Raw genomic sequence first — 24,017 nt, 5'->3', positions numbered from 1 at the left:
CGCTGGTTACGTAGAGATAAAGTAACTTTTCCTCTCGCCGTAGATGTAGCTGATCCGTAAGACGTCTGTCAGCAGTTCATCTAGAATGCATAATTCCCTTAGATATTCAGGAGCAGAGTTGTGCAGTGACTTTAGCCAACAGAGTTTGTATTCCACTCTCTGTGGAAAACGTAGCCAATGTAATTCCCGTAGTACTGGAGTGATATGACTGAACTTAGAGATTTCAAAATAAGTATCGCTGCGGCATTTGACACAGACTATAGGCGAGTCATCTTGCATGCCTTTATATAAAAATAATGGAAATAGGCCAATATCACTTTCTTTTACATTTTTAAAGCAATAAAGGTTTATGAAATACTTTCAAATTTGTAATTTTAAATTCCTGCAAAAATGGTCATTCCATTGACCACGCACCTAATACGTCACGATTCATGTTTATTTGTTCCTGGCATTAAAATTTGTTTAGAACAATATCACGAATCTTGACGTGACAACAACCAAGGCCAAACACGTCACGTTTTTCTTGCAACGTATTTTTTTTTTTATATATATGTATGAAAACATTTCTCCTCAATATCCATATTGATTTTGGAAATACAATTAATATTTCTATATCCATTTCATATATTTTTATCGGTATTAGTAGTATGTGATATTTCTGCCTTTTAAGAGTATCCTTTATTACTGAAGATAATAATTTCGGTATTTTTTCATAGGTCATCACGTCTTAATATAATTGTAAATAATAAGGGTCTATAAAATACTGTACAGGAAAAAAATATTTTTTTGCTACTGATTAGTAGCATAAAAATATTTTTTTAATTTTGAATTCCCGCAAAAACGGTCATTGCATTGGCCATGCCCCCAATACGTCCCGATTCATGTTTGCTTTCAACTTTGTTCCTAACGTTTCAAATGTTATGGAACATCGTCACGAATCTTGATGTCACAACTATCAATGCCAAGCACGTCGCATTTTTCTAGCTACGTATTATTATTAAATTTCGTTTTGACATTTATGTATGAAAACATTTCTCCGCAATATCCAAATTGTTTTTGAAAATACAATTAATTATTCTAAATCCATTTCTTATATGTATTTTTATCGGTATTCGTAGTATTTTTTGTTATTTTTTTTATTTATTTACCATTTTAAAAAACCCGTTAGGGTTACATTAGAAATTTAATATTGTCTAGTCATTTTAAGTCTCGTCTAGTCTAGTCATCATGTGTTTTTTCAGATTGATTTTAAATTTGTCTCCAGTCAAAGTTTTCAAGTAGAAACGTAGGTCGTTGTAGTGTTTAAGTCCATTATGTAGTATTTTTGACTGTCCTGTGTTTGTCTTTGCTTTTTCAATATGATAGTGTTGTTGTTGTCTGGTGTTATATTTGTGTATCTCAGCATTTTTGATTAATATTATGTCGTCGTCTTGTATGTTTCCCAGTGTTATTTTGTGCACAATTTTAGTCAAGTAGTTTATGTCAAACTGGTGTGTTTTTTTGTACAGTTCAGTCGTAGAGGTCAGGTAGGGTAGGTTGTATGTTAGTTTAAGAATTTGAAGAAGTGATATTTCCCTATTCACTACAATTAACCAATACAGTACCTGACGCACCATTACATGTTGATAAGGACATATTAAAAATCATTTATTTGATGCAAAATATTTTTTAATAGAATATAACATTATTTTGCATATCTTTGTAACGGTTAGTTTATTTTATTTTGTTGGCTTTTTTTTCTTTGATTTTTTTTTCTTCGACATTTTTTTCCGTACGGAGTGTCCACATGTCAGACAGCAAAGGATGTAAGTTTTTGCCAGGGATTTCTATACACAAGAAAAGAGGTACAGCCAACAGGTAATACAGTGGTATGGAGATAACAGGATAAACAACCTGAAACATAAAAATAAGCAGGTAAGTTTGGTCAATATTTCTCCCTTTGACGACATTTATCTGAAGTGTGCGAGGATTATTTGTCTGCGAAATTGTTTAATATGCTTAAGACGAAGTGTCCGGAGATCAAGTAGTTGGAATGTATGGAGAGAAGCAGCACACTCCTAGAAATGAATCAATAATTTCAATGTTTTGAACTAAATATATATTTTTTTAAATAATGAATAAATCATTAAAAAATCTATCAATAAATAATCAAATATTTTGAGTTCGTCAAAATTTTTGTAGACAAGGACTGGCGGCCTCCGTGGTGTAGTGGTCAAGACGCTTGACTCACGCACGGAAAGTTCCGGGTTCGATTCCCGGTGAGAACACAAAAATTAAAAAATGTGATTTTTCTCAAGCCTGGGTGCTCTGTGATGTAATTCACCACTGTAATTAGGCCTCCTGGCCTGTTGTGGTGCAAAAAAATAATGCAAAAAAAAAATGGATTCAACTCTTTGGGGAGCTGTTTATATTAACATATTACAACAGAAATGTAGAAAATTTAAGAGAAGGTAATATAGAAGTCTAGGCATCTACAGGGCTTATGACCTGTCAATGGCTGGTTTAAGTGGCCACTGTACACACTATGTAATATTCACCATTCTGCCCATATTTGGCGTTGCCTAGTATGTAGGTGAAATAATTAAATTAGATTAATCTCGCCCGCATAAATAAAAGTTTAAGCTCTTTAACTTCACAAACATCAACAGATGAAAGAATTGAAGGAATATAGATGTTCAAATAAGGGCAGAATGGTGAATGTTACACAGCGTTTAAAGTGGCCGCTTAAACCAGCCATTAACAGGTCAGAAGCCCTGTAGATGCCTAGACTTCTATATTACCTTCTCTGAAATGTTCTTCATCTCTGTTGTAATATGTTAATAATCAATTAAATAATTCCTTATCTCCTTATTTCTTGAGATGAGAATAAATGTGCTCTAGGAACATTTCACATGTTTTTGGTATTTTAGAGAATGAAAAATTAACACGTAATTTAAAAAAAGACAATAAATAATGTGCTACTGTAAGCTGTATTCAATCATTATATATACTGTGCATAGAATTAAGAATAGTCCAAAAGGAGCGTAGAATCATATTTGAATAGATCGGACTGTATCCAATAATTCCCCACTATGCTTCACTTTCGCAGCGCGCATTCGTGATGCCGCCGCGTGCACGATGGGGAAAAATATAATTATAACACAAATTTAAGGTTAAAAAAAGCAATCGATTTCTCTAAAATTTTATTGTGCACGCGGAAATATTGATTGACGCAACAGAGTAGATAAGTAAAGGGTCATTTAATAAGAGTAATTGAATTAACGAACTTTAAACATAAAATATAAAACAAATTGTATTTTACACAAAACGGATATTTTAATATAACGTTAAATAATATTTGATGTTTTGAAGATAATGCCGGTCAAATGTCCACAACAGAGTTGTTTAATCCGAGGTCCAATTTTCATTAGTTCTCTCATTAGATGAGCAAAGTAGGGTAAACAAATTAACTACCCAGGCAACACTAACGAAATGTTCGTTTTGTTTCTTCGACAATCTGACTGATGGAAAAATAATCCATTTTTAAGTAATGCATTTGTTACATACACATTCATTTGCTAATTACACATGAAATGTGATTGCATCCTGTTTCTTCAAGATCCTAGCAGTATTTCTACAGAGACAACACGGCATAGTTAAATTCAAATCAGGAGTTGCGAACTGAGCGACGTCTACAAAGAAACTAATGGGTCAAAACGTAAACCTACTCATTTATGAGTAGTTTAGTCGCCTTCTGTTTGATGTGTGTATGCGGTTTCTGGACTATTCCTTATTCTATGATACTGTGTTATGGAAAAATATGTTTAAATCACTCAATATTCAAAAAAAATAATACATTTTATTATAAAACTTAACATTATAGATGACCAAAAATATATTAATCTTACCAGCATCAGATAACTTATGTTGACAGTACTAGACGATAGATGAAAACTGACCAGTAACATTTGTGCCCAAACGTGAATCAGAAATGCGCTGTATGATAATTTACCAAGAGCAGCTAACTTTCTGTTTTCCAAAAAACTTAGCACTCCCACTGAAAAAAATAAATAAATATTGTATTATTTGTTACATTTATACTAAACTTTGTACCGAGACAGCGTTTCAACCTAAGAGTAATAAACTTATAGATTCGCCCATACGGAGAAACACCATTCTATGATTATTGACCACGAACTTAGCTACAGATTACAGCAATACAACGGGCCGTAGGTAGAATGCGTTAAGAATTGCAAGCGCAAACCGAAACCGTCCATTACACGTTTGTTGTTAAACTAAAAACCAAACCAAAATCAAACCAAACCAAAAATTTGGAACAATTTTGTTCTATGCAATAAGAATAAGAAAAGTATTTTTTTGTTTTGTACACCATTTTGTGAATAGGACCCAAATTATATTGTTATGTATTTGTTACAATCAATATAGCCCAAAGATTCCGCAAACCGAGTTTTGTGAAATTTTCACAAAAAAAAAACGTAAAAATGGCATTTTTCAATAAAATTTATAAAAGCGCTATCTATGAATAATTAGTTTCATATTTTCGTTTAGAATAACCCTAAAGGCTTTTCTAGAGAATTATTACTGTGATGTTTAAACTGTACCCATAACTAACAGTTACAAAGAATTATGTGATCAATCATATGATAATTCGTTATAGCCACCTTATGAAATTGTCATTTTTTCTAACTTCAATGTCTGAAATTATTCTAATGGAGGTATTAAATATAGTTTGTTTTTTTTTTTTTTTTAAAGAAATATTTGCGTTTTTATGATTTACCCAAATATTTCATTTTGAGGGCCCTTCTCAGCGAGTTGTAAATAACTCACTATTAGAAAATGGGAATCAAGTTGGGGTAGAGTAGGATTTGAACCACGGACCTATGGTTCGTGAGTCCGAGACACTAGCCACAGGACCACAACCCGATTCAAATGTTAATGATACTTCCCGTGTATTTTTTATGCTGGTGGCAACACTGTCTTTCCTGGTGCGCATTTTGCACATCTTGTTACTAATATTGTCTGTGCACAGGTGGATTTTACTACAATTTTTTCATATTTTTAAAAATCATCTTTATAAACATTGTGTATTCAAATCATTTAGAATATTATTTAAATAGTGAACCCTTTTTCTATTTCTGAACATAAAAATATTTATCTTTCATCAAATATGTGCATTTAACCTACAAATATTTGAATTAGTTTTAATTTTAATAATAATAAAATAAAAAATATAATCATACGTTTTTATTTTTCTTAAAAACAAAACGAAAACTATATAGGAAACAATTTCACACACACAATAGGCTGCTCGCGTGCACGGTAATAGAATAAAACAACGTATAAAAGTGTGTCCGCTTTTATAATCGAAGCGTCTGCTGTCGTCTGGTGTCGGCCGAACCGGGGAATCCCCCGCCGGCACCAACCGGCGAAGTTGTAAATCGGCGTAAATCGAACCGGCGCAAAACGACGTTTACCCTTTCATGGACATATTCTAAGGAATTAAACTGAATGTTAAAATTTTATACAAAACAAAAACAAAACTTTTTTTTTCAATTCTCACCATACTATTAAGAGAGGAGAGGAAATGGAAAAGAAAGAAGGAGAAATAAAATTTTAATGGTTGTTTCTTACAATCTTGTTTGGCCATACAACAGATGTACAGCAATGTGAAGAAAACTGCTATGGTTGGTTTGCTGAGGCAAGCATATAATGCTGAAACCACAGGACTGGTGTTTGGCTCATTTTGGGAAAGAAACAATCCCATCAGTGTGATACTCAGCACTGCTGGCAATATGGCATTCACGGCAAATGGAATCCACTGCAAATTAAAAATAATTCAATTAACCCAATTACGATTTAAAAAGGCCATTGACACTTTGTATCGCGGAGCCGTGTAAACACGTGATTATATAATCACGCGTTGTGTCCCGGTCCCTTGTTTTCACGTGATTTACCAGAAGTTTAAAAAATTGCGTTTTATTGACATCTAGTGACTTTTATTGGTACTTTTTCGCTGCTGGTAAACCACGTGAAAACACGGGACCGGGATACAAGATACAACGCGTGGTTGTTATAATCACGTGTTGACACGGCTCCGGGATACAAAGCACAAAAAAGGAGTGAGACGCTGTAGATATATGTGCGAACATTGCAATGTGGCTCTCCATAAAGTATATATAGTATTATTTAACTGTAATTTGGTAAACTACCTCTTTTTCTATACTAAAAAATAAACAAATACTCACCTTTTTAGTTGAGATATCAATTTTATTTCTTTCTATTTGAAATTGCAAATATCCAGCGATAAGTCCCACGGTAAAACTTCCCGCATTGCCTATTACAGTCAAGTGAAGACCTTCGAACATTTCGTCGACCATACGCATTCGTGGACTTCTAAAAAAATATCATTTTATATGATTTTTTCTTTAAAAAGTCAGAGACCAGAAATGTGCTAAATTTGGGACTTAATCCTTGATCCTAGCTTATTTATAGTCCTTAAAATGTAAGATGATTAGAATGACAGCTGTCAAACTCAAATCAATAGTGAATCGATTTTATCAGTTTTTCCATGCAAAAACATGAAACTCTGTTTCCGAAAATTGATTTAAAAAACGCAGAAACAAGCCTATTATAGTGTTTTCAATACAATTATTCACCAAAAATAAGACATTTATACTTTTTTCGTAATTATTATCAAACGATTTTTTTTTATTCGATCAATTTGTCCCATCTTTAACGTTTTTGCAAAATAATGTAACCTTGTAAGAACGTCGTTAATAATTAGGTTTATTTTAGTTCTAAAGCTGATTTTATATATTTATGTTGATTTATACGTCAAGAATTATATTTAAAAAATTAATTAACTTACCAAATACGAATGATTTTTCGTGTGTCGATATAAATCACTCCTTAGACGTTACTACAAAGTTATGTCGTCAGTTTTTCTGACAACAGTCATTCTAATCATCTTACATTTTAAGGGCTATAGGAGATCATTATCATTGGTGTAATGGAGAGTGTTTTTTGTATAAGAAAATTATTAAAATAAAATATTTAAAAAAACAAATGGTTGCTTACTTCGGCAGCGGAGAGCGAGGGGGGAGACTCCCTCCTCCTCATTTCTCCCCTGCAGAAGTAAGCAACCATTTGTTTTTTTAAATATTTTATTTTTGTAAATTTTGTTCGTTCCAAAATTGTATTTTAATGTGCCAATTCGTCTTCTCGCTCATACTTATTATCGTGGTTTCGGATGTGACAGGGTTTAAAGAACACCCTGTATGATGCAAAGTCTCGTCGCATGAAAAAAAAAAATAATGAATCACTCTCTGGGGTAGAGAAGATCCAGAATACCACCACAGGCGGTGTTACTGGGTGACATCGATAATGGGCTATATCGAAAGATGATTTGAAAATTATAGTCCTTAAAATATAGCTTGATTAGAATGACAGTCTCAAACGAATGTCAATAGTAGTCAATAGTCTCAAAAACATATCAAAATTTAAAATAATGGTCAAGACATATGTGATAAACAATTTATAAATTAAATATATTTGCAATGTTATTATTAGAACACACATAACAATATGTATGATATGTGTGCCCTACTTTAAGATTTAAATAAATAAAAAAATTGTGATGGAAAATTACTGATCACTGATTATGTACCGATCAAATCGATTTTATCAGTTTTTTTATTCAAACATGAAACTCGGTTTCCGAAAATTGATATAAAAACGCAAAAACAAGCCTATTATAGTGTGTATTCACCAAAAAAATAAGATATTTATACTTTTTCATGAACAACATTAATTTTTTTTTTTATTCAATCAATTTACATTGATCAATTTGTCCCATTTCTAATGTTTTTGCAAAATTATGTAACCTTGTAAGAACATCGTTAATAATTTGGTTTATTTTAGTTTTAAAGCTGATTTTGTATAATTATGTTGATTTATATGTTAATCGTTGTATTTCAAAAAAAAATTACACGCCAGATACGAATGATTTTTCGTGTGTCAATATAAATAACTCCTTAGACGTAACTACAAAGTTATGTCGTCACTTTTGCTGACAACTGTCATTCTAATCAAGTTATATTTTAAGGACTATAGTTATTAAAGGCACATTATTTTCGGAAGCCTTCCTTATGTGAAATATCTCTATATTATTTATATTTAATCCTTTATTTATCTAAGATTTTTAACCCTTTATTATTTTGTTTGTAAAAATATTGGTAAAAAAGATTCTACTTACTCTGGTATAATGCGGGTGAATGGTGAATATCCTCGCATATACGTCAGTATACCTGGCGAGATTACACTAACCAGCAGTGTTCCTCCTAAGACTGGTTTGGTCAACTTGGGAAACTTGCATACGGTTAGCATAATTAGTAATCCAATAAAATATAAATTAGTTTCAATTGTCAAGTACCTGCAATATAATATATGATATTAATTCATCAATGCGCGCCGGCTGAATCTGAGGGGCGCCATTACCCGCCACTTACCAAAAAGGGGTGGGATTGAGGAAGTTCGGTGTTTTTTTTACATTTCTTATTTGTTAACAGGCTATCAAACTACGACAAAAAAGATATATATATTTCTACGTATTGTGGTGCCTCAGGAGTAGGTACCGCTGACCGTCGGGCATAGCCTACGAACGCGACAGTCGCAACGTTGGCAACTCAGAGGATCAGTGACGTAGGTAGAACGATAAAAGTACTGACGCACTGATCGCTCGCTCTTCTCTCTACCTCTGCTACCCGCCACCTACTACCGGGATCAACGATCGTCGTCTTCCGAAATTATTCTTGAAATGTAAATTCAGTGTTCCATTCTTTCATTTAAATATTCTATTATTTAATTTTTGCTAAAATAAATCGTGTTCAAATATCATGTACATTGTATAAATCTATAAATATTTTATCCGTTAGAGCTTTATTATGGTCCAAGCTGGTTTCTCAGCATGCATCTCTATCTGAATATAGAAATAAATTGGAGCATGTATATAATACTCGGTTCACTAGTGTACATGGACTAGCTCTCCAATAAATACGGGAAAAGAACACTAGAGTACAATAAAAATATAAATACAACCTTCAGCCAAAGAGGATTCACCTACTACTCGGTTAAAGTGTACAATCTACTTCCATTATCCATAAGGACAGTTAGTTCTCACAATATAAAATTGCTATTAAGAAATGGATAGTGGAGGTGGGTTGCGCACGGATCGATGAGTGGATCAAGCCAAATAGGTAAAATGTGTGCACTGTTTATGAAATTTGTTCTATTGGTCTACATAAATTGGTTATGTTTTTTATGAATATTTCAGTTTTTTATTGTTTATTATGTTAATGATAATTAGGTTAATTGGATTAATTACGTTTTTTTTATTGTTATTATTATGTTAACTTAGGTAAATAGCTAATCTTAGGCATGTTTCACATTTTGTAAAATGTTTCCCTCGGCACGGGACACCCAGTGAGGGTACATTATTCTGTATAAAAAAAGAATACAATGTAAAAGCATAAATAAATAAATATACCAGAAATGTATAATATGCAAGAGAAAGACGTCTGCTGAGAATCTGGCTTTTAGAACGTGTTTTTTATATATTTTTTTATTTTTATTTATTAATAAAACATATAAGACATGAATATCATGATATTATATTCCCAGGAGTTGTACGAGAAAACTCATTTGGGACGGTACATAAAAAAATAGTACATTTCTTGTAACAATACATAGTATACATTTAAACAATAAAAATTTAAACAAATTTTAACAATCTATGAACTTAATATTAAAAAAGGAAAGAAAACATTTAAACAATCTGTGAACTTAATATTAAAGAAGAAAATAAAAAAAATCAAACAATCTGTGAACTTAATATTAAAAAAGAAAAGAAAAACATTTAAACATTCTGTGAAATGAATATTAAAAAAGAAAATAAAAACATTTAAACATTCTGTGAACTTAATATTAAAAAAAGAAAAGAAAAACATTTAAACCTAAAACACAATATATAGACTATTCACAGAAACTGAGCTAAAAACTATCACTTTCAAAAAGATTCAAGAAATAGGTCTTCATTTCTGGTCTTTGAGATTTACCACTCGACATTTCATTTTTAAGGTCATCAGGCAGTTTACTGAAATTTTTTTGTGTTTTTCTTTTTTATTTGGACATTTTAAAAAAAAAATTCTTTTCGATGTGTGTATTTTTTTTTTTCTTAAGTAATAAGAGTTTTTTTATGTTTATAGAATTTAAGAGATAAGATTATGTATAAATATTAGAATTTAACTGTAAGCACCTGCTGACAAACTGCATTTCATGCAGTTCAGTAGGACTTGATAGTATATATTTTAATTTTTGTATGCTTTTGATAAATAAATAAAATGTAAGCGTGACTTCTTTTTATTCATAATATTTGAAGCAACATTTTGAAGAGTAAAGTGAGGGCCACGCGTGAGATGTGGAAGTAGGACTACCGAGGACTTCCTTCACCATACTTTTGCCTGCCGTGCCTGAAATGAAGAAATAAGGCGCCGAACCGGATTCGTGAATATCATGGATCGTGCAGCGAACTTGAAATGGTAGCGGGTAGGCCACTTGGCGGGGCAAAATGATGGCAGGTGGACACCCAGAATAATAATGTGGAGGTCATGGACAAACAAAAGAAGTGTTGTTGGAAGACCACCGAAAAGATGGGTCGACGACGTCGCCTCTATTCCCGGTAAAACATGGATGATGAAAGCGGGTGATAGGAAGGAATGGAGACGTTTGAAAGATGCCTTTATGTCTGAATCTTTTTAGCAACTAAACTTATGCTAGGGCTGTGGATGCACCTTACCAAAACTCAAAACAATGAACTTCTATGATTCGAGAGTAAGTGCTTAAGAATAATATTAGGTACAAGGTGGTTTGATTCTGTAACCAGCGGTAAAGTACGAGAATGGACGTAGCAACCTCCTATAACAAGCGTCTTGAAGATGCAACGATGGACCTGGCTTGGACACGTGCCGCGGTTGCCTCAGGAGAGCCCTGAAGGTAAATGTGTTTTGGAATTTACACACTTGTTAATGTGTCCTGACGAAGAGACTGATACATTTCAAAACCAGTAGACATTAAAAGTCAGTGTGTAGTTATATACTTGTATTGACTAACAAGTAAAGGGCACATGATATAAAGGATCGATGTCAATTTTTATGTGTTTTAAACTAATAATGGCAACTGACAGCAATTTACTTGATCTATATTTCTGTTTAATAAAATTTGCCATAAAGGCTCTACTTTCCAAGATAATTGAACGAGAAAAACAAATGCATACAGGGGATAAAACGATAATTTATTATGAATGAAAAACCATTTTTGATTATATAAAACAGAATTTACATTCAGCTGGTTTCTTTTATCAGAGTTTTGATAACTTAAAAACGTTATTTCTCAAAACTTCTGTACAATATATCCTGTACTCTTCAAGTGTAAAATGATTATCGATCAGAGAGATTATTTTATAAAGTAAGAAGGTAAATTCGTTTTTTTTTTTTTTTATAAATAAGTAATATTTACCAGCAATGCCCCGCACAATTCAAAGTGCCAAATATATTATTGATGTATAGAAGATTGGCCCACCAGTAATATTTGCATAACAATAATTCCTTTCTGGCGATGAGGTTGCTATAGCTGGTTACCACAACAGGCATCCAAAACGCAGAAACAAAAACTATAACCGCATAAGCTGGAGTCAACCTGCAAACGATTGAAAAATAAATTAATTACTAAAATTCAGTTTATTGTCATATTTATACCTAAATACTTCACTTTTTCTACTCGTTCAACCAGTGTATCAATTGCCAAGGCCAACAGCAACTATGAATTTACTTGTTGATCAATTCAATTTAAGTTTATTTGCATTGAACCTTTCTGAAACTCTGTTCATTCCTCCTACATCACATTACACAATCCATCCGCAAAAAGTTTAATCTCACATTCAGTCAAGTGTTTTACAATATCGTCCATTTACATTATAAACAAGAGAGGGCCTAGCACGGATCCCTGGGGAACACCTCCTTTGTTTTCTTGATTGATTTGGGATCAACAGAAACCAGAAAATAATGCGTTCTTTTTTTCTTTTTTTGTGAGGTGGTTGTAAATTAAACGTAAAAATTAAAAGTAAAAAAGAAAACTAAAAATCTAAATAACGTTCAACAAACGAAGAAGAAAAGAATATTTACATGAAAAAAAACAGTAATTAAAAATAATAAAATCTTACCGAAACCACCGTTGCACCATATATGTTTTAACGGTGCTAAAAATATTGAAGTTTGGATTTCGTTTGGTATATTTCAGGACACTGTACGACATGAAGAAGCTGGACATACAAAAGAACACTTGTAATAAGCTTGCCGAAGAATTCAGAACTTGTAAAATATTTAATTCGTAAAGCTGCAAGAATAGACAAGTTGTAGTCATTTATCTCTCAATGCTGTCAATTGAAAAAATAATTTATTGAAATATATTACCCGTTCAAACGTTGAAGGATTTTCCGCGTACAATACGCTGAGAATAACATAATAATGTACCATGGAAAATATTATAGTAATAAATGTCCTGAGTCCTTGAAATCCTAGCAAATAACTGCCATCATTCGATTCTGAAAATTGTTCCTTCCAGTTGCTGGAAACATTAAAGGCGTGGAGCAATTTAAATCCATGGCCTGAAAAATTTACTTGATGGTTAATTACAAATTATGATTAGAAACCAATTGAGGGTATTAAAAGCAAACTTAGACATCTCCATTGAAGGAGTTGCTGAGATATTTGCGAAAAACTTTGAAAGTGGAATTGTAAAATTTCTAATTATGCTTTACCAACTCAATGCAGAATGCTAAGTTTGCGGTCTCGAGTAGTATAATTGAATTCTGTTTTTGCAAGATTTAGAGACGGATTTGAATTACGCTATTTTTTAGGTAGATAGGTTTGTGCATATAGTTTATTTTGACATCAATAACTAATTTTCCATTTTTGGTGGAGATTTCAAAGATAGTTTGCTTCTAGTACCCTCAATTTTAAAATGCAGGTTTTTCAAATAAAATCGATAATATCAATAATATAACTTCGCGATGAATATTGAAAATACTTAATGACTCTTTATTTAATCATCAGCATAGTTCTATTATCCACAAATAGTGATGTATAGAGCAAAATACTTAATGACTCTTTATTTAATCATCAGCATAATTCTATTATCCGCAAATAGTGATGTATGGAGCACTGCATCGGTCCACCGAGTGCAGCGAATCTCGATCATTTGTTACATATGAAGGTAAGATGATCAGTCTTACACCTCAGGCGCCAATCCAGGGACTGCAAAATGAAATAGTGCAGTGTGTAACGAAATTTTAAACAAATATTTCATGTCTAACGTGCCAGGAATCGAACCAGAAATTTACCTTAAATTAGCCATCGAGTAGAAAACAATCTTCCAGTGTTCTGTTCTGTCTTTCACACAGAGAAATATATTCATTTTGCCTTGACCACGGAGATTTTTTGTTAGGTAGTAAATTTTATCCTTTAGCCAGCTTTTATTTGTTTTTTAATCAGAATATCATTGTTACTGGGAAAGCCTTTTTTCCCCGCTCTCAGCATAAAAATATTATTAGGTGGACATTTAGGCGTATTAACTACTGTTCCATTTTCAGAATTTTCCTCGTGTAGTAAAATTACACTTTTGATGTCTTCTTAAGAAAGAAATTTGGAAAACTCTTACACGAAACACGGTCTGAGTTCAAACGTTTAGAATAATTTATTAAACAAATACACGGTTACAGAAAAAACAATTACACATTGATTATTTATACTCTACATTGAATATAAGACATTACAGTTATTGAGAGCAAAAACAATGAATTTTCTACTGATAAAAAAGTTAATATTATGTATCTTCACATTTGAGGACAAAGAATTCTGCATGATTTATCCACACAACATAATGAATAGCAAATTTCAACACAATATTCCTTTGATACGCATTTAAGGTAAAATAAATACAAAAAGTATTAACCTCTATTTTCGTTTTTTCTTGTGATAAAAGTTGAGGCAATATTGAGTAGAGCTACCCCTAAAAGAACAGCAGCTAACGTCATGCCAGCATTGTCTAAAGTAGAAGGATGAAGATTGCTTTCGCAGCTCGAGCCTAGGACATTTCCACCAAAGCCATATTGTTCCTTCATCTCTTTGTCCGCCCACTCCGTCAGTACCGCCCGCCGAACCTGGCTATCTGCGTGCAATGCTGTGGGAGAGACGCCTGACGTGTTGCATCTCTCGGAGACGCAGACTCCCCTGTGTAATATGTCATGGCGGAAAAAATCGGGAAGCGAACTTATATTCTAGAACAAATAAATACCCAGCATCAAGTTATTTGAGGAATTTGTGATCTTAGATATAAGGCAATTATATATTTTTATTGTAAAAGCAAATTATTCTACCAAATCCCAAAAGGAACACTCCCACACTCCCACACTAACAGAAGTCAAACTAGAGGATGGGTCATGGGGTCTCTTTCAAACTCTGAATTCGGGCAAAGAAATTTCAGGTTTCTGGGCCCAAAAATATTCGATGTGTTACCCAAACATTGCAAAACCATGACCCGGATTCAATTTAATAATTTTGAAAAATATTGGTTACTGGGTTAAGGTCGAGAAAAATCGGAAAAATACTCAAAAAACATTCTTACATAATAAATGGTATAAATTAATATTGTATAACTGTTTAGTTAATCAACTAGTTGGTAGTAATATTATTGTTTATTTTGCATAAAAATGTCTGCCTTAAAACAGGTTGTACCTAGTTAGGCAGACTAGACATGATCCAGAGTAATCTATTACCTAAGTGTGTATGTAGTAGATAAAGTAATTGTTATTTTTGTTAATAAACAATGATTATTATTATTATTATTATAGAACAAACACAATAGGGAAATATGTCATACTACGAATACCGATAAAAATACATATATGAAATGGATTTAGAACAATTAATTGTATTTTCAAAATCAATATGGATATTGTGAAGAAATGTTTTCATGTACAAATTTAAAAAATGTTTTTTTTAAAATACGTCACTAGAAAAACGCGACATGTTCTTAATAGTTGTGACGTCAAGATTCGTGACAATGTTCTAAACAAATTTGAATGGTCAGGAACAAATAAACATGAATCGTGACGTATTAGGGGCGTGGTCAATGGAATGACCGTTTTTACGGGAATTCAAAATTACAATTTAAAAAATGCTATTTATGCTACTAATAAATAGCAAAATAATACTATTTTTACTGGAGAGTATTTCAATGACCCTTATTACTTTAAAATTGTTTTTAAAAAGACGTGATATTTCCCTATTGTTGTAAATGTTTATTTTAAAGTCAAAAGATCGACATAGACGGCCTTCCAGGACGGTGCGGAGTGAACCCGCAGGTGTAAAAAGAGACAACTTTGAGGCATCCGCAGCACGTGGTCCAACGCCGCACCCAAAAGTCTATTTATCATTACGTATTATGCAAAATCGGTATAATTGTGCAATATTAATATTTCTCTAATATTTCCCACTTTTTTAATCCCTGTTTTTTTTGTTTTTTTTTTAAATATTTTTTTTATTATTAATAAAACATTTTAGATCTACATATAGTAGATATTTTACTCCCAGTAGCTTAATCACAGATAACTATCAACGTGCTAATAAGCGACGTGACAACAATTTCTCACTATTGTTGTTTATCGTATTCGCGATTACAATGGAACATCCGTGAACACCTAATATTAAATGTCAAAATATTTATCTTTCGTGATATATAATCCTGCTGCGCAATCACATATTTAAATTTCACCGGCGTAGATATGGAAAATTTTCCAAAACTTATTTATTTATTTACAATTTATCATGCTATTTATTGCATTGCGGTTGGCAAGCCAAATGTCAAAAAAAGCAGTCGCCATGGTAATTGTAATTTAATTTTCACTTTTTGTATTAGATACTCCTTGCTATTTTTCAAACGCAAAATATTGTATTATTTTTTATAATAAACGCAGATTTTTCGCCAATGAACTGTATTTATTCACGAGTAAAACAAAAAACAAACCGACACACGCGTTGACTTATGACTGCGATAACTTAAGCATGTTCGTTATTGTTCGTTGTGATCGCTCAAATGTTTAGCATGTTTTTAAACATGTCGATAGTTATTTATGATTGAGCTACTGGAGTTATTAAAAGAAACTCATATGGGACGGTGCATAAAAAGAAAACATTTTTGTGACGATACATGATATCATACATAGTTAATACATCCGAAATAGTAAGAAAACATAATATAAGAAACATAAAACACAGTACTTTACACCATCTATATAAATTACAATAATAACTATCACTCTCAAAAAGATTGAAGCAATATTTTTTAATTGCGAAACTTATGGATTTGCTATTCGACTTTTCGTGTTTTAGCTCATTGGGCAGTTTATTAAATTCGGAATGGCCAATATTTTCCAGAGACCTTTTGCCGAACTTCTACAAAAACATTTGAAAGTAAAGACATTGTTTTTGCGTATCAAAAAGAGTCATTCAAAAATTGTTTTTTTTTTTTATTTGAACTTAAAAAATATTTATTACAATGTACCTACATGAACCAATGGCGGAATAAAAAGTATTCTCTAGTAAAGTTGTTACTTCCTTCCGCTCCGTATATTACATATTTGTGTATATTATATGAATTCCTCGAGGGAACAATAAATAAAGCTTTCTACGCTTTATATACAATACCTTTATTCTGTACCATAAATCTCCCGGTTTGTCAGAGGTCAGCTGAATATCCACCAAACAAAAGAGTCCATCAGGATCTCGCAAGCACTCATCATAGTCATCTAGTTGATACAGTTTCGGAAAATCCTCAGTATCTGATACTCCTGAAATAAACGTATTGAAATTCCGCTTAAGATGGCACCCATACCGGTAATATTTCGAGCAGATTTCAAAGTTAGAAAAATTATTTTTTAAAAACTCCACCTCTAATACAAAATATGTTTATTATAGCTTAAAAATAACAATTGCGGATTTCATTTTTTAAAAACCACGTTCTCCAAATGGCGGCCATCGAGTATGACACACTCTTCGAGTTTAGCAGGCGTGTTTTCAAAAACGCGATTACAGACGATAGGTAATTCTAATTTATTGACTTTACACCATTGGTTAAAAGAGTTAATGTCTGATTGAAGAAGAAAACAGTCTTGTAAAGTTTGAATTATTTTGAGAATTTTTTTGTCGTCCGCAAAGAACCAAAAGCGAGAGTAAGAGAATGATTTAGCAACATCATTAATAAACAAATTGAAAAGCAAGGGTGCCAAATGAGCGCCCTGAGGTACACCCGATGTAACATTAGCACAGGTTGATAAATAGTTATTTATCCGAACATTTTGTTTCCTACCAGTAAGATATAATTTAATAAATGAGAGTTATGGATCTCTTATTCCCAAGGCATGTAATTTATATATGAGAATTTTATGATCTACTTTGTCAAATGCCTTTAAAAAATCTGTATAGAGAACGTCAATCTGCTGACCATCTTCAAGTGCTTTGACAATAACCTGGGTTTAATCTACTAGGTTAGAGGTGGTTAATCTGGCAGATCTAAATCCATGCTGTTCATCGATTAGTATATGTATTCTTAAACATGGGCGTGATTTTGCTAGCAATAATAGGACATGGTAACCTATAAATGAACATGTTTAAAAGAAAAAAATGTGTGCATATTCTGCTTTTCATACAGAAAACTTAATTTTACTTTGTAGATAAAATTTAAAATAAATTTTAACTTCCCATTGTTATCGGGGCCATGGAGCTAAATCGTGCTTGAAGATCATTTATCTAACAGCTTGATCTAAATCTTTTCAGTTTCCTAAATCCACAAAAACACGTTTTAGGTCATTTAAAGTAACCGTCAAAACGACTGAAATTGACAACAATTCAATGCAGTATGCAGGTTTTTTTGATTTTCCAAATATAAATAGCCGACAACATTGTCTTGCAGCAGTGAAGCCATCTTAAAAAATAAAGTATTTCTAAATGTTCACATTGATTCGCACAATACTGTTTATTATAAAAACTAAAAAACCTGGTGTTTTTTGTATCCAATAGATCAATGTCCTAATATTTATGCCAGATTTATATTACAGTGCCTATCGTTATCATTCATAAAAACCTAATTACCTATTCAAACCAGGGTCCGTATTCTAATGGGAAGTCAAAATATATCTTCAATTTTATCAACATAGTAAAATTAAGTTTTCTGAATGAAAAATAGAATGTGTTTCAAATAAATAGGAATCAATAAAAAATAAATGCTTTTGTCGTTTTAAATATTTAATATTTTCGGTATTTAAATACCAATTTAAAAAAGACTTCCTTGTAATTTTATTTTTTTTATTTTTTTATTACTTTGAAATAACTTTAAAACAATATTATTGCCGATCGGTTTCGGGACATAACCTGTTTCTTTATCAAGTTGTTTTTATCATCTCCGACAAAGAAAACTGGACGTTTAAAAGTGCTTGCGAGATGAAGATCATTTTTATCGTGTGTAAAGTGGCCACTTAAACCAGCCAATAACAGGTCATAAGCCCTGTAGATACCTAGACTTCTATTTACCTATTCTAAAATGTTCTTTATCTCTGCTGTAATATGTTAATATTAACAGCTCCCCAAGGAGTTAAATCCAGTCCTTGTCTACAAAAATTTGGACAATCTCAAAATATTGTTTTTATTAATTTATTATCATATCAAATACATTAAATTATACATTTATACAAAGTTGCTTTGACTAGACCTAACTAGGGCGGGCTCTTTACCCCGTTCAGACAGTCAAAATAATATACAGGTGTTCTTTAAACCCTGTCACATCCAAAACCAGGATGATCAGTATGGGCAAGAAGACATGTTAGCATAATCAAAAATAAAAAAAACAAATGTTTGCTAACTTCTGCAGGGGATAAGAGAGGGGGGCGCGGTCGCGCGGTTGATGGTGTATCAGACTCCCCCTCCCCCCTCCTCGTTCTCCCCAGCAGAAGTAAGCAACCATTTGTTTTTTTCAATATTTTATTTTTTAAGATTTTAGTCGTTCTAAAGATTTATTTTAATGTGCCAATATGTCTTCTTGCTCATACTGATCATCGTGGTTTCGGATGTGACAGGGTTTTACAGGGTATACAGACAGGGTATACAGTTATCAATATAAAAATAAATAAAGTTAGTAGAAATAGTGAAAATAAAGTGAAAAACATAGTGAAATACTTATTTAGAAACCTAGTAAAAGATATAATAAAAAATGTGGGATTAAAAAATATCGGGATAAAAAATCGGTTTTTGGTCCCGTGGCTAGTGTTGCGGACTCGCGTATCAGAGGCCTTAGATTCAAACTCCACTTTACCCCAACTTGATTTCCATTTTCTAATAGTGAGTTATTTACAACTCGTCGGAAATGGCAACCAAAATTGAAATATTTAGGTAAATTATGAGAACGCTAATATTTATTTTTATTGTTTTTTTTTTTTAAATATGTATACAGTAAAAAAACATATTTAAAAAAAGAGTTAATAGTTATGAGGATCTCCAAAATTCAAGCAATAAAAAAGGTAAAAATAAATAATTGCAATTCAAATAAGAACATATGTTGGCCATATGACAGCCACCATCAACCCATCCAGACTCCCTGCGACCAATTTCACTAGGAAAGTAGTCAGTAACTTCTTTAGCTTGTGGCCTTATGGTTCTGGCATTATATCATACAGCTTTTGTCCTAAATAAGAATGTTTTCTTTTTGCTACATAAAGAAGTTCTAACCATTCGTCGGGAAGTTTTAATTATTAGACATGTTTATTCTTGTGTCTTTTATCGATATAAATACAAATGTTAAAATAATACTTTCGATAAACATAAAAATCGAATAAGTACTTACTGTATCGTTCCCTCTTTCGTATATTTACAATTGTCGCATGATATATTAAATAAACACATATGGAAATCAAAATGGCCACAAACTTCATAATAATGGGACGATAATGAATTTCATCACATGTACTTCATACGTTCACGCGACTCTGAGAGAAACAGTATAATTATTTAAAATAGTGAAGGTAAATTTATTCACAATAAATACGAATGATTATAAAAACATTTTGTATTCACGATTTTCCGGCATCCGTCAAACACCCCACTCCGAGGAATTTAACAATAATGTTATAACACACAAGCGAGTCAATCTACTCATATACTCTGTGTTATTTTGCATAAAAACAGGCTGCATTTTTTTAAAAATAAATTACATTATTTGTTATTTGTTATTTTATAATTTCCGCATTTATTTTTGAGATCGAAATCCAATGCTGATAATTTTTCGATTTTATCCTGTATTTCATTGAATTTGTCGAGCACATTTTTTAAAAATGTTATAGGAATTTCATTTCATTCGATATAAAATCTTAGAACAGAAAATTATCATACCTTGTTGTGCTGTCATTCATTTATTCTTTATTTAAGATATTGGAGCGTCATATTTTCGTTAAAACACCCGCCGTAACATTTTGACGGAAATATAATGGACTCGGTGACTTTATGGAAAAATTCACTAATTACAAAAATGAGTCCGAGACTTTTGAAGTTTTTTATTAAACTTTTTTTTTAGTTAAAAAGCAAAGGATATCTAAAACGCCCTCAGAGACGTAAAAATTCAATGAGCCAAATTGATATTATTCAACATAGGGTTAGCTTTTCCAACGGCCATACCCAGATAGCAATTTAAACTTGCTTCAAGCTTGTATCAAGTTTGAAGTACCAAGAGTTCAAGCTTGACCCAAGTTTGAGATTGCAACTCTGTAAACTTGAGGAAAGTTTAAAGCAAACTTCCTAGTTACCATCCAACAAACTTGCATGATGTTTGTTTTTACAAACATCCTACAAGGTTGTCACACCAACATTCATGCAATTTCGGATTTATTTAGCAAAATAAAAAACAAAAAACAAAAAATTCAAAAAAAAAACAACAAAAAAACGAAACATAAAAAAAACACAAACCAAAAAAGAAAAAAAACAAGAAGCTTCTTAAAAATATTAATATTTAATAAAATATCTTGTTATTGTTACTCAGTATATTTATTTTGAATAAATAATAAAAAATTACGGGCTATTTTTGCCAAAAAAGTCAGATGATGTGATGTCAAATAATTCATGTCAATTGACTGGAGATCAAAGTCTGGTGCATTATTTTGTCTCTCAAATCTGAAACAAATAAATAAAACTGTTTTATGACTTACTAGCTTTTTCGATTAGCGGATTTCTCATGGTAAAAAGTATCCGATATTCAAATCAAAACTTGTTACAACAGAGGGAAAACATTTTGGGAAGGAAATATGGAGATTTAGGTATTTACTGAGCGTATGTACTGTCATTGGCTGGTTGAAGTGGCCACTTTACAAACTGTGTTACATTAAGCGTTCTGCCTATGTTTAAACATCTTCATTTCCTCAACTCTTCCATCTGACAACTTTTGTGAAGTATAAGAGCCTCTGGGGTTAAAGTATTGATTTATTATATCGATATATTATCAACAGCCTTTTCGTTCTGTAAATAAAACATAATTCAATCAATTCAGTTCAATAATTGTATAATGTTTGTGATATTTACTAATTAATCTGTTTAAACTATTGTAAGCACTGTGCAGTGGATGAGATATTAATATCATACTTACTTTTAAAGAACTCTTGACAAGACGGTTTAGTCGAATGACAGTGCTACGAAAACTCATTTTTATTGTTTTTTCCTCAGTGGCATATCAATAGTTTATCCTTTAAACTGAGTATTAACACTGCAACAATATTAAAAGTTTTAAAATCTCCGGAAAAATATCCAATGATAAATGCGTAATTAAAATACGAATTCACGAATTTATCTGCAGCACTGCGCATAAAAAATTACATGAAACCCACAGACAAAAACGGTGAAATATATAATTTTCTATGACTTTGATAGTATTGCCAATCTGAATGTTGTTTGGAATTAACCACTTTTTTGGATATTTGTCATGCACTAATTTAATTCGGCAGCCTCCGTGGTGTGGTGGTTAAGACATTTGGCTCACACATGGAAGGTTCTGGGTTCGATTCCTGGTGAGAACACAAGATTTAAATGTGATTTTTCTTAAGGCTGGGTTTCCCGTGCTGTAATTCACCACAGTAATTGGGCCTCACGGCCTGTTGTGGTGCCAAAAAAAACGATGTTGTTGGAAAGTCCTGGGATTAAATATAACAGTTTAAATTTTTAAAAAATAATAAAAGGAATTCTCTCCATATTTTTATGTATATGGTCATGTGTTGATCATCACTGTATGACTTTCGGATTCTGAAATACCATTCTTGACATAACAAGATTCCAGCAAGTTTTGTCAAAACTTGTCTCTTCAAATTTGACATAACAATATTCCAGCAACTTTTGATAAAAACTTGTGGCGTCAAATTTTCCTTTTCAACCTTCCATCAATCTTAAATCAAGTTTGTACCAAGTTTCACTACCATCTGGGTAAACACCGGCAAATTAGTGTATATATATAATAGGACCATTTACACATGGACAGTACAATATTGCTTTGTCCCAGGGCTCAATCATTGTCCATGTGTCAACAGCAATTTGTAGGACAAAACAGATCCGAGACATTGTCACCGAGATAGATGGGCTGACGGGCCGACTATACCCGCGGAACAATGATTACCCCCACCGCCACACGCGGCCGCATTGTCCTGGTGTGAACGCGGACAGGACCTTATGACAATAGCGATTTGCTCGACGCGTGCGCGTCGCTCCCGCATACTTCTTCTGCCAAAAATGGGGACAGAAAAAATAGTTTTTATTATTAAGTTAGTTTTGTAACAATTCCAATATACATCTTGGTATAAAATAAACGGTATTTTTTGTTAACTCGTAATAAACCCCGTCGTGTATTCAATTTCGCAGCGCTCACGTCTGAACTGCTGAACTGCGCCCGGGGCCGAATTTTCGTATTGTCCCACTGCGCGGTCGAGGCTATTCACGGAGCTGGGACAAGACAACATTGTCATATCTTTTGGAGAATAACTTTTTCCACTGACTATCTTTCTTTGAATAAATTAATAGGTAGGTATGTACATAACATAAAAAGTTTTCAAAAATAAAAACTCTTTATATATCCGATTGAAAAGTTAAATAAGCTAAAAGTTATTAATCGAGTTTTTCGCATGCTTAAAATAAATTGTCATAATATATTACTTTTATATTAAATAATTTTAATCATAAAAAAGGATCGTTAAGTAACTTTTTTTCGAGCAATAATTTATTTCAATATAGGGTAAAACCACTAATGACTGGCACTTTAAGCGTATTGATTGAGTCGATATTTTTTATAAATTAAACAATCATCATTTACAATATTTGAGTTTGTCCAAATGTTCGTAGACAAAAGACTAGATTTCACCCCCTCGGGAGTCGTTAAGATTAATAAATTACAACAGGGATGGAGAATACCTTAAATAAGGGAATATGGAAGTCTAGGCATTAACAGGGCTTATGACCTGTCATTGGCTGGTTTAAGTGGCCACTTTACACACTGTGTAACATTCACCATTTTACCTATGTTTGAACATCCATATTTCTTCAATTCCAACAATAAATGTTTCAGCTCTTTAACTTCACTAAAATCAACAAATGGAAGAATTGAAGAAATATGGATGTTCAAACATAGGCAAAATGGTGAATGTTACGCAGTGTGTAAAGTGGCCACTTAAACCAGCCAATGACAGATCATAAGTCCTGTAAATGCCTAGACTTCCATATTCCCTTATTTAAGGTATTCTCTATCCCTGTTGCAATTTGTTAATCATCATTTAAATATAAACGTTTTTATTCCATCAACAAATGTTAGTTGATTTTAAACCTTTCATTGAT

At 32.3% G+C, this 24,017-nt stretch overlaps 1 protein-coding gene and 1 long non-coding RNA gene across 5 annotated transcripts; both read right to left on the bottom strand.

Annotated features, from left to right (window-relative positions):
- Positions 1-1,646: 1,646 nt before the first annotated feature.
- On the bottom strand, positions 1,647-20,325 carry LOC148275283 (nose resistant to fluoxetine protein 6-like). 3 transcript variants are annotated; one of them, XM_088235899.1, is made up of 12 exons: positions 20,235-20,318; positions 20,005-20,146; positions 16,818-16,960; positions 14,065-14,389; positions 12,525-12,718; positions 12,275-12,447; positions 11,572-11,751; positions 8,255-8,431; positions 6,246-6,393; positions 5,632-5,818; positions 3,888-4,036; positions 1,647-1,893 (listed from the first exon to the last, which is right to left on the bottom strand). In XM_088235899.1, exons 2-12 carry the CDS (start codon positions 20,090-20,092, stop codon positions 1,714-1,716), a joined length of 1,944 nt encoding a protein of 647 aa, XP_088092025.1. In that variant the 5' UTR covers positions 20,093-20,146; positions 20,235-20,318; the 3' UTR covers positions 1,647-1,713. The 3 variants fall into 3 exon arrangements, with proteins under 3 accessions (XP_088092025.1, XP_088092026.1, XP_088092024.1); XM_088235900.1 differs by having other exon boundaries at positions 20,222-20,289; XM_088235898.1 differs by having other exon boundaries at positions 20,005-20,325.
- An 80-nt stretch (positions 20,326-20,405) lies between these two features.
- On the bottom strand, positions 20,406-22,043 carry LOC148275282 (uncharacterized). Of its 2 annotated transcripts, none has more exons than XR_015824065.1 (3): positions 21,793-22,043; positions 21,475-21,665; positions 20,406-21,323 (listed from the first exon to the last, which is right to left on the bottom strand). It is a non-coding gene; the product is annotated as an uncharacterized LOC148275282 (long non-coding RNA). The 2 variants fall into 2 exon arrangements; XR_015824066.1 differs by having other exon boundaries at positions 21,179-21,323; positions 21,488-21,665; positions 21,793-22,022.
- Positions 22,044-24,017: the final 1,974 nt, after the last annotated feature.

This window comes from Micrasema longulum, unplaced genomic scaffold (genome assembly GCF_059751315.1).
Source record: "Micrasema longulum isolate JH-2025_06_02 unplaced genomic scaffold, ASM5975131v1 h1tg001467l, whole genome shotgun sequence".
NCBI classification, from domain to species: Eukaryota; Metazoa; Arthropoda; class Insecta; order Trichoptera; family Brachycentridae; genus Micrasema; species Micrasema longulum.
This window is presented reverse-complemented; position numbering and strand designations above follow the sequence as displayed.

Excerpts from the sequence above, each read along its gene's own strand:
- LOC148275283 (XM_088235898.1), bottom strand. The coding sequence starts at position 20,092 with ATGAAGTTTGTGGCCATTTTGATTTCCATATGTGTTTATTTAATATAT. Across the intron at positions 16,961-20,004 it reads ACGAAAGAGGGAACGATACA|GAGTATCAGATACTGAGGAT; the intron begins GTAAGTACTTAT and ends CGTTTATTTCAG. Across the intron at positions 6,394-8,254 it reads TTCACCCGCATTATACCAGA|AAGTCCACGAATGCGTATGG; the intron begins GTAAGTAGAATC and ends ATATTTTTTTAG.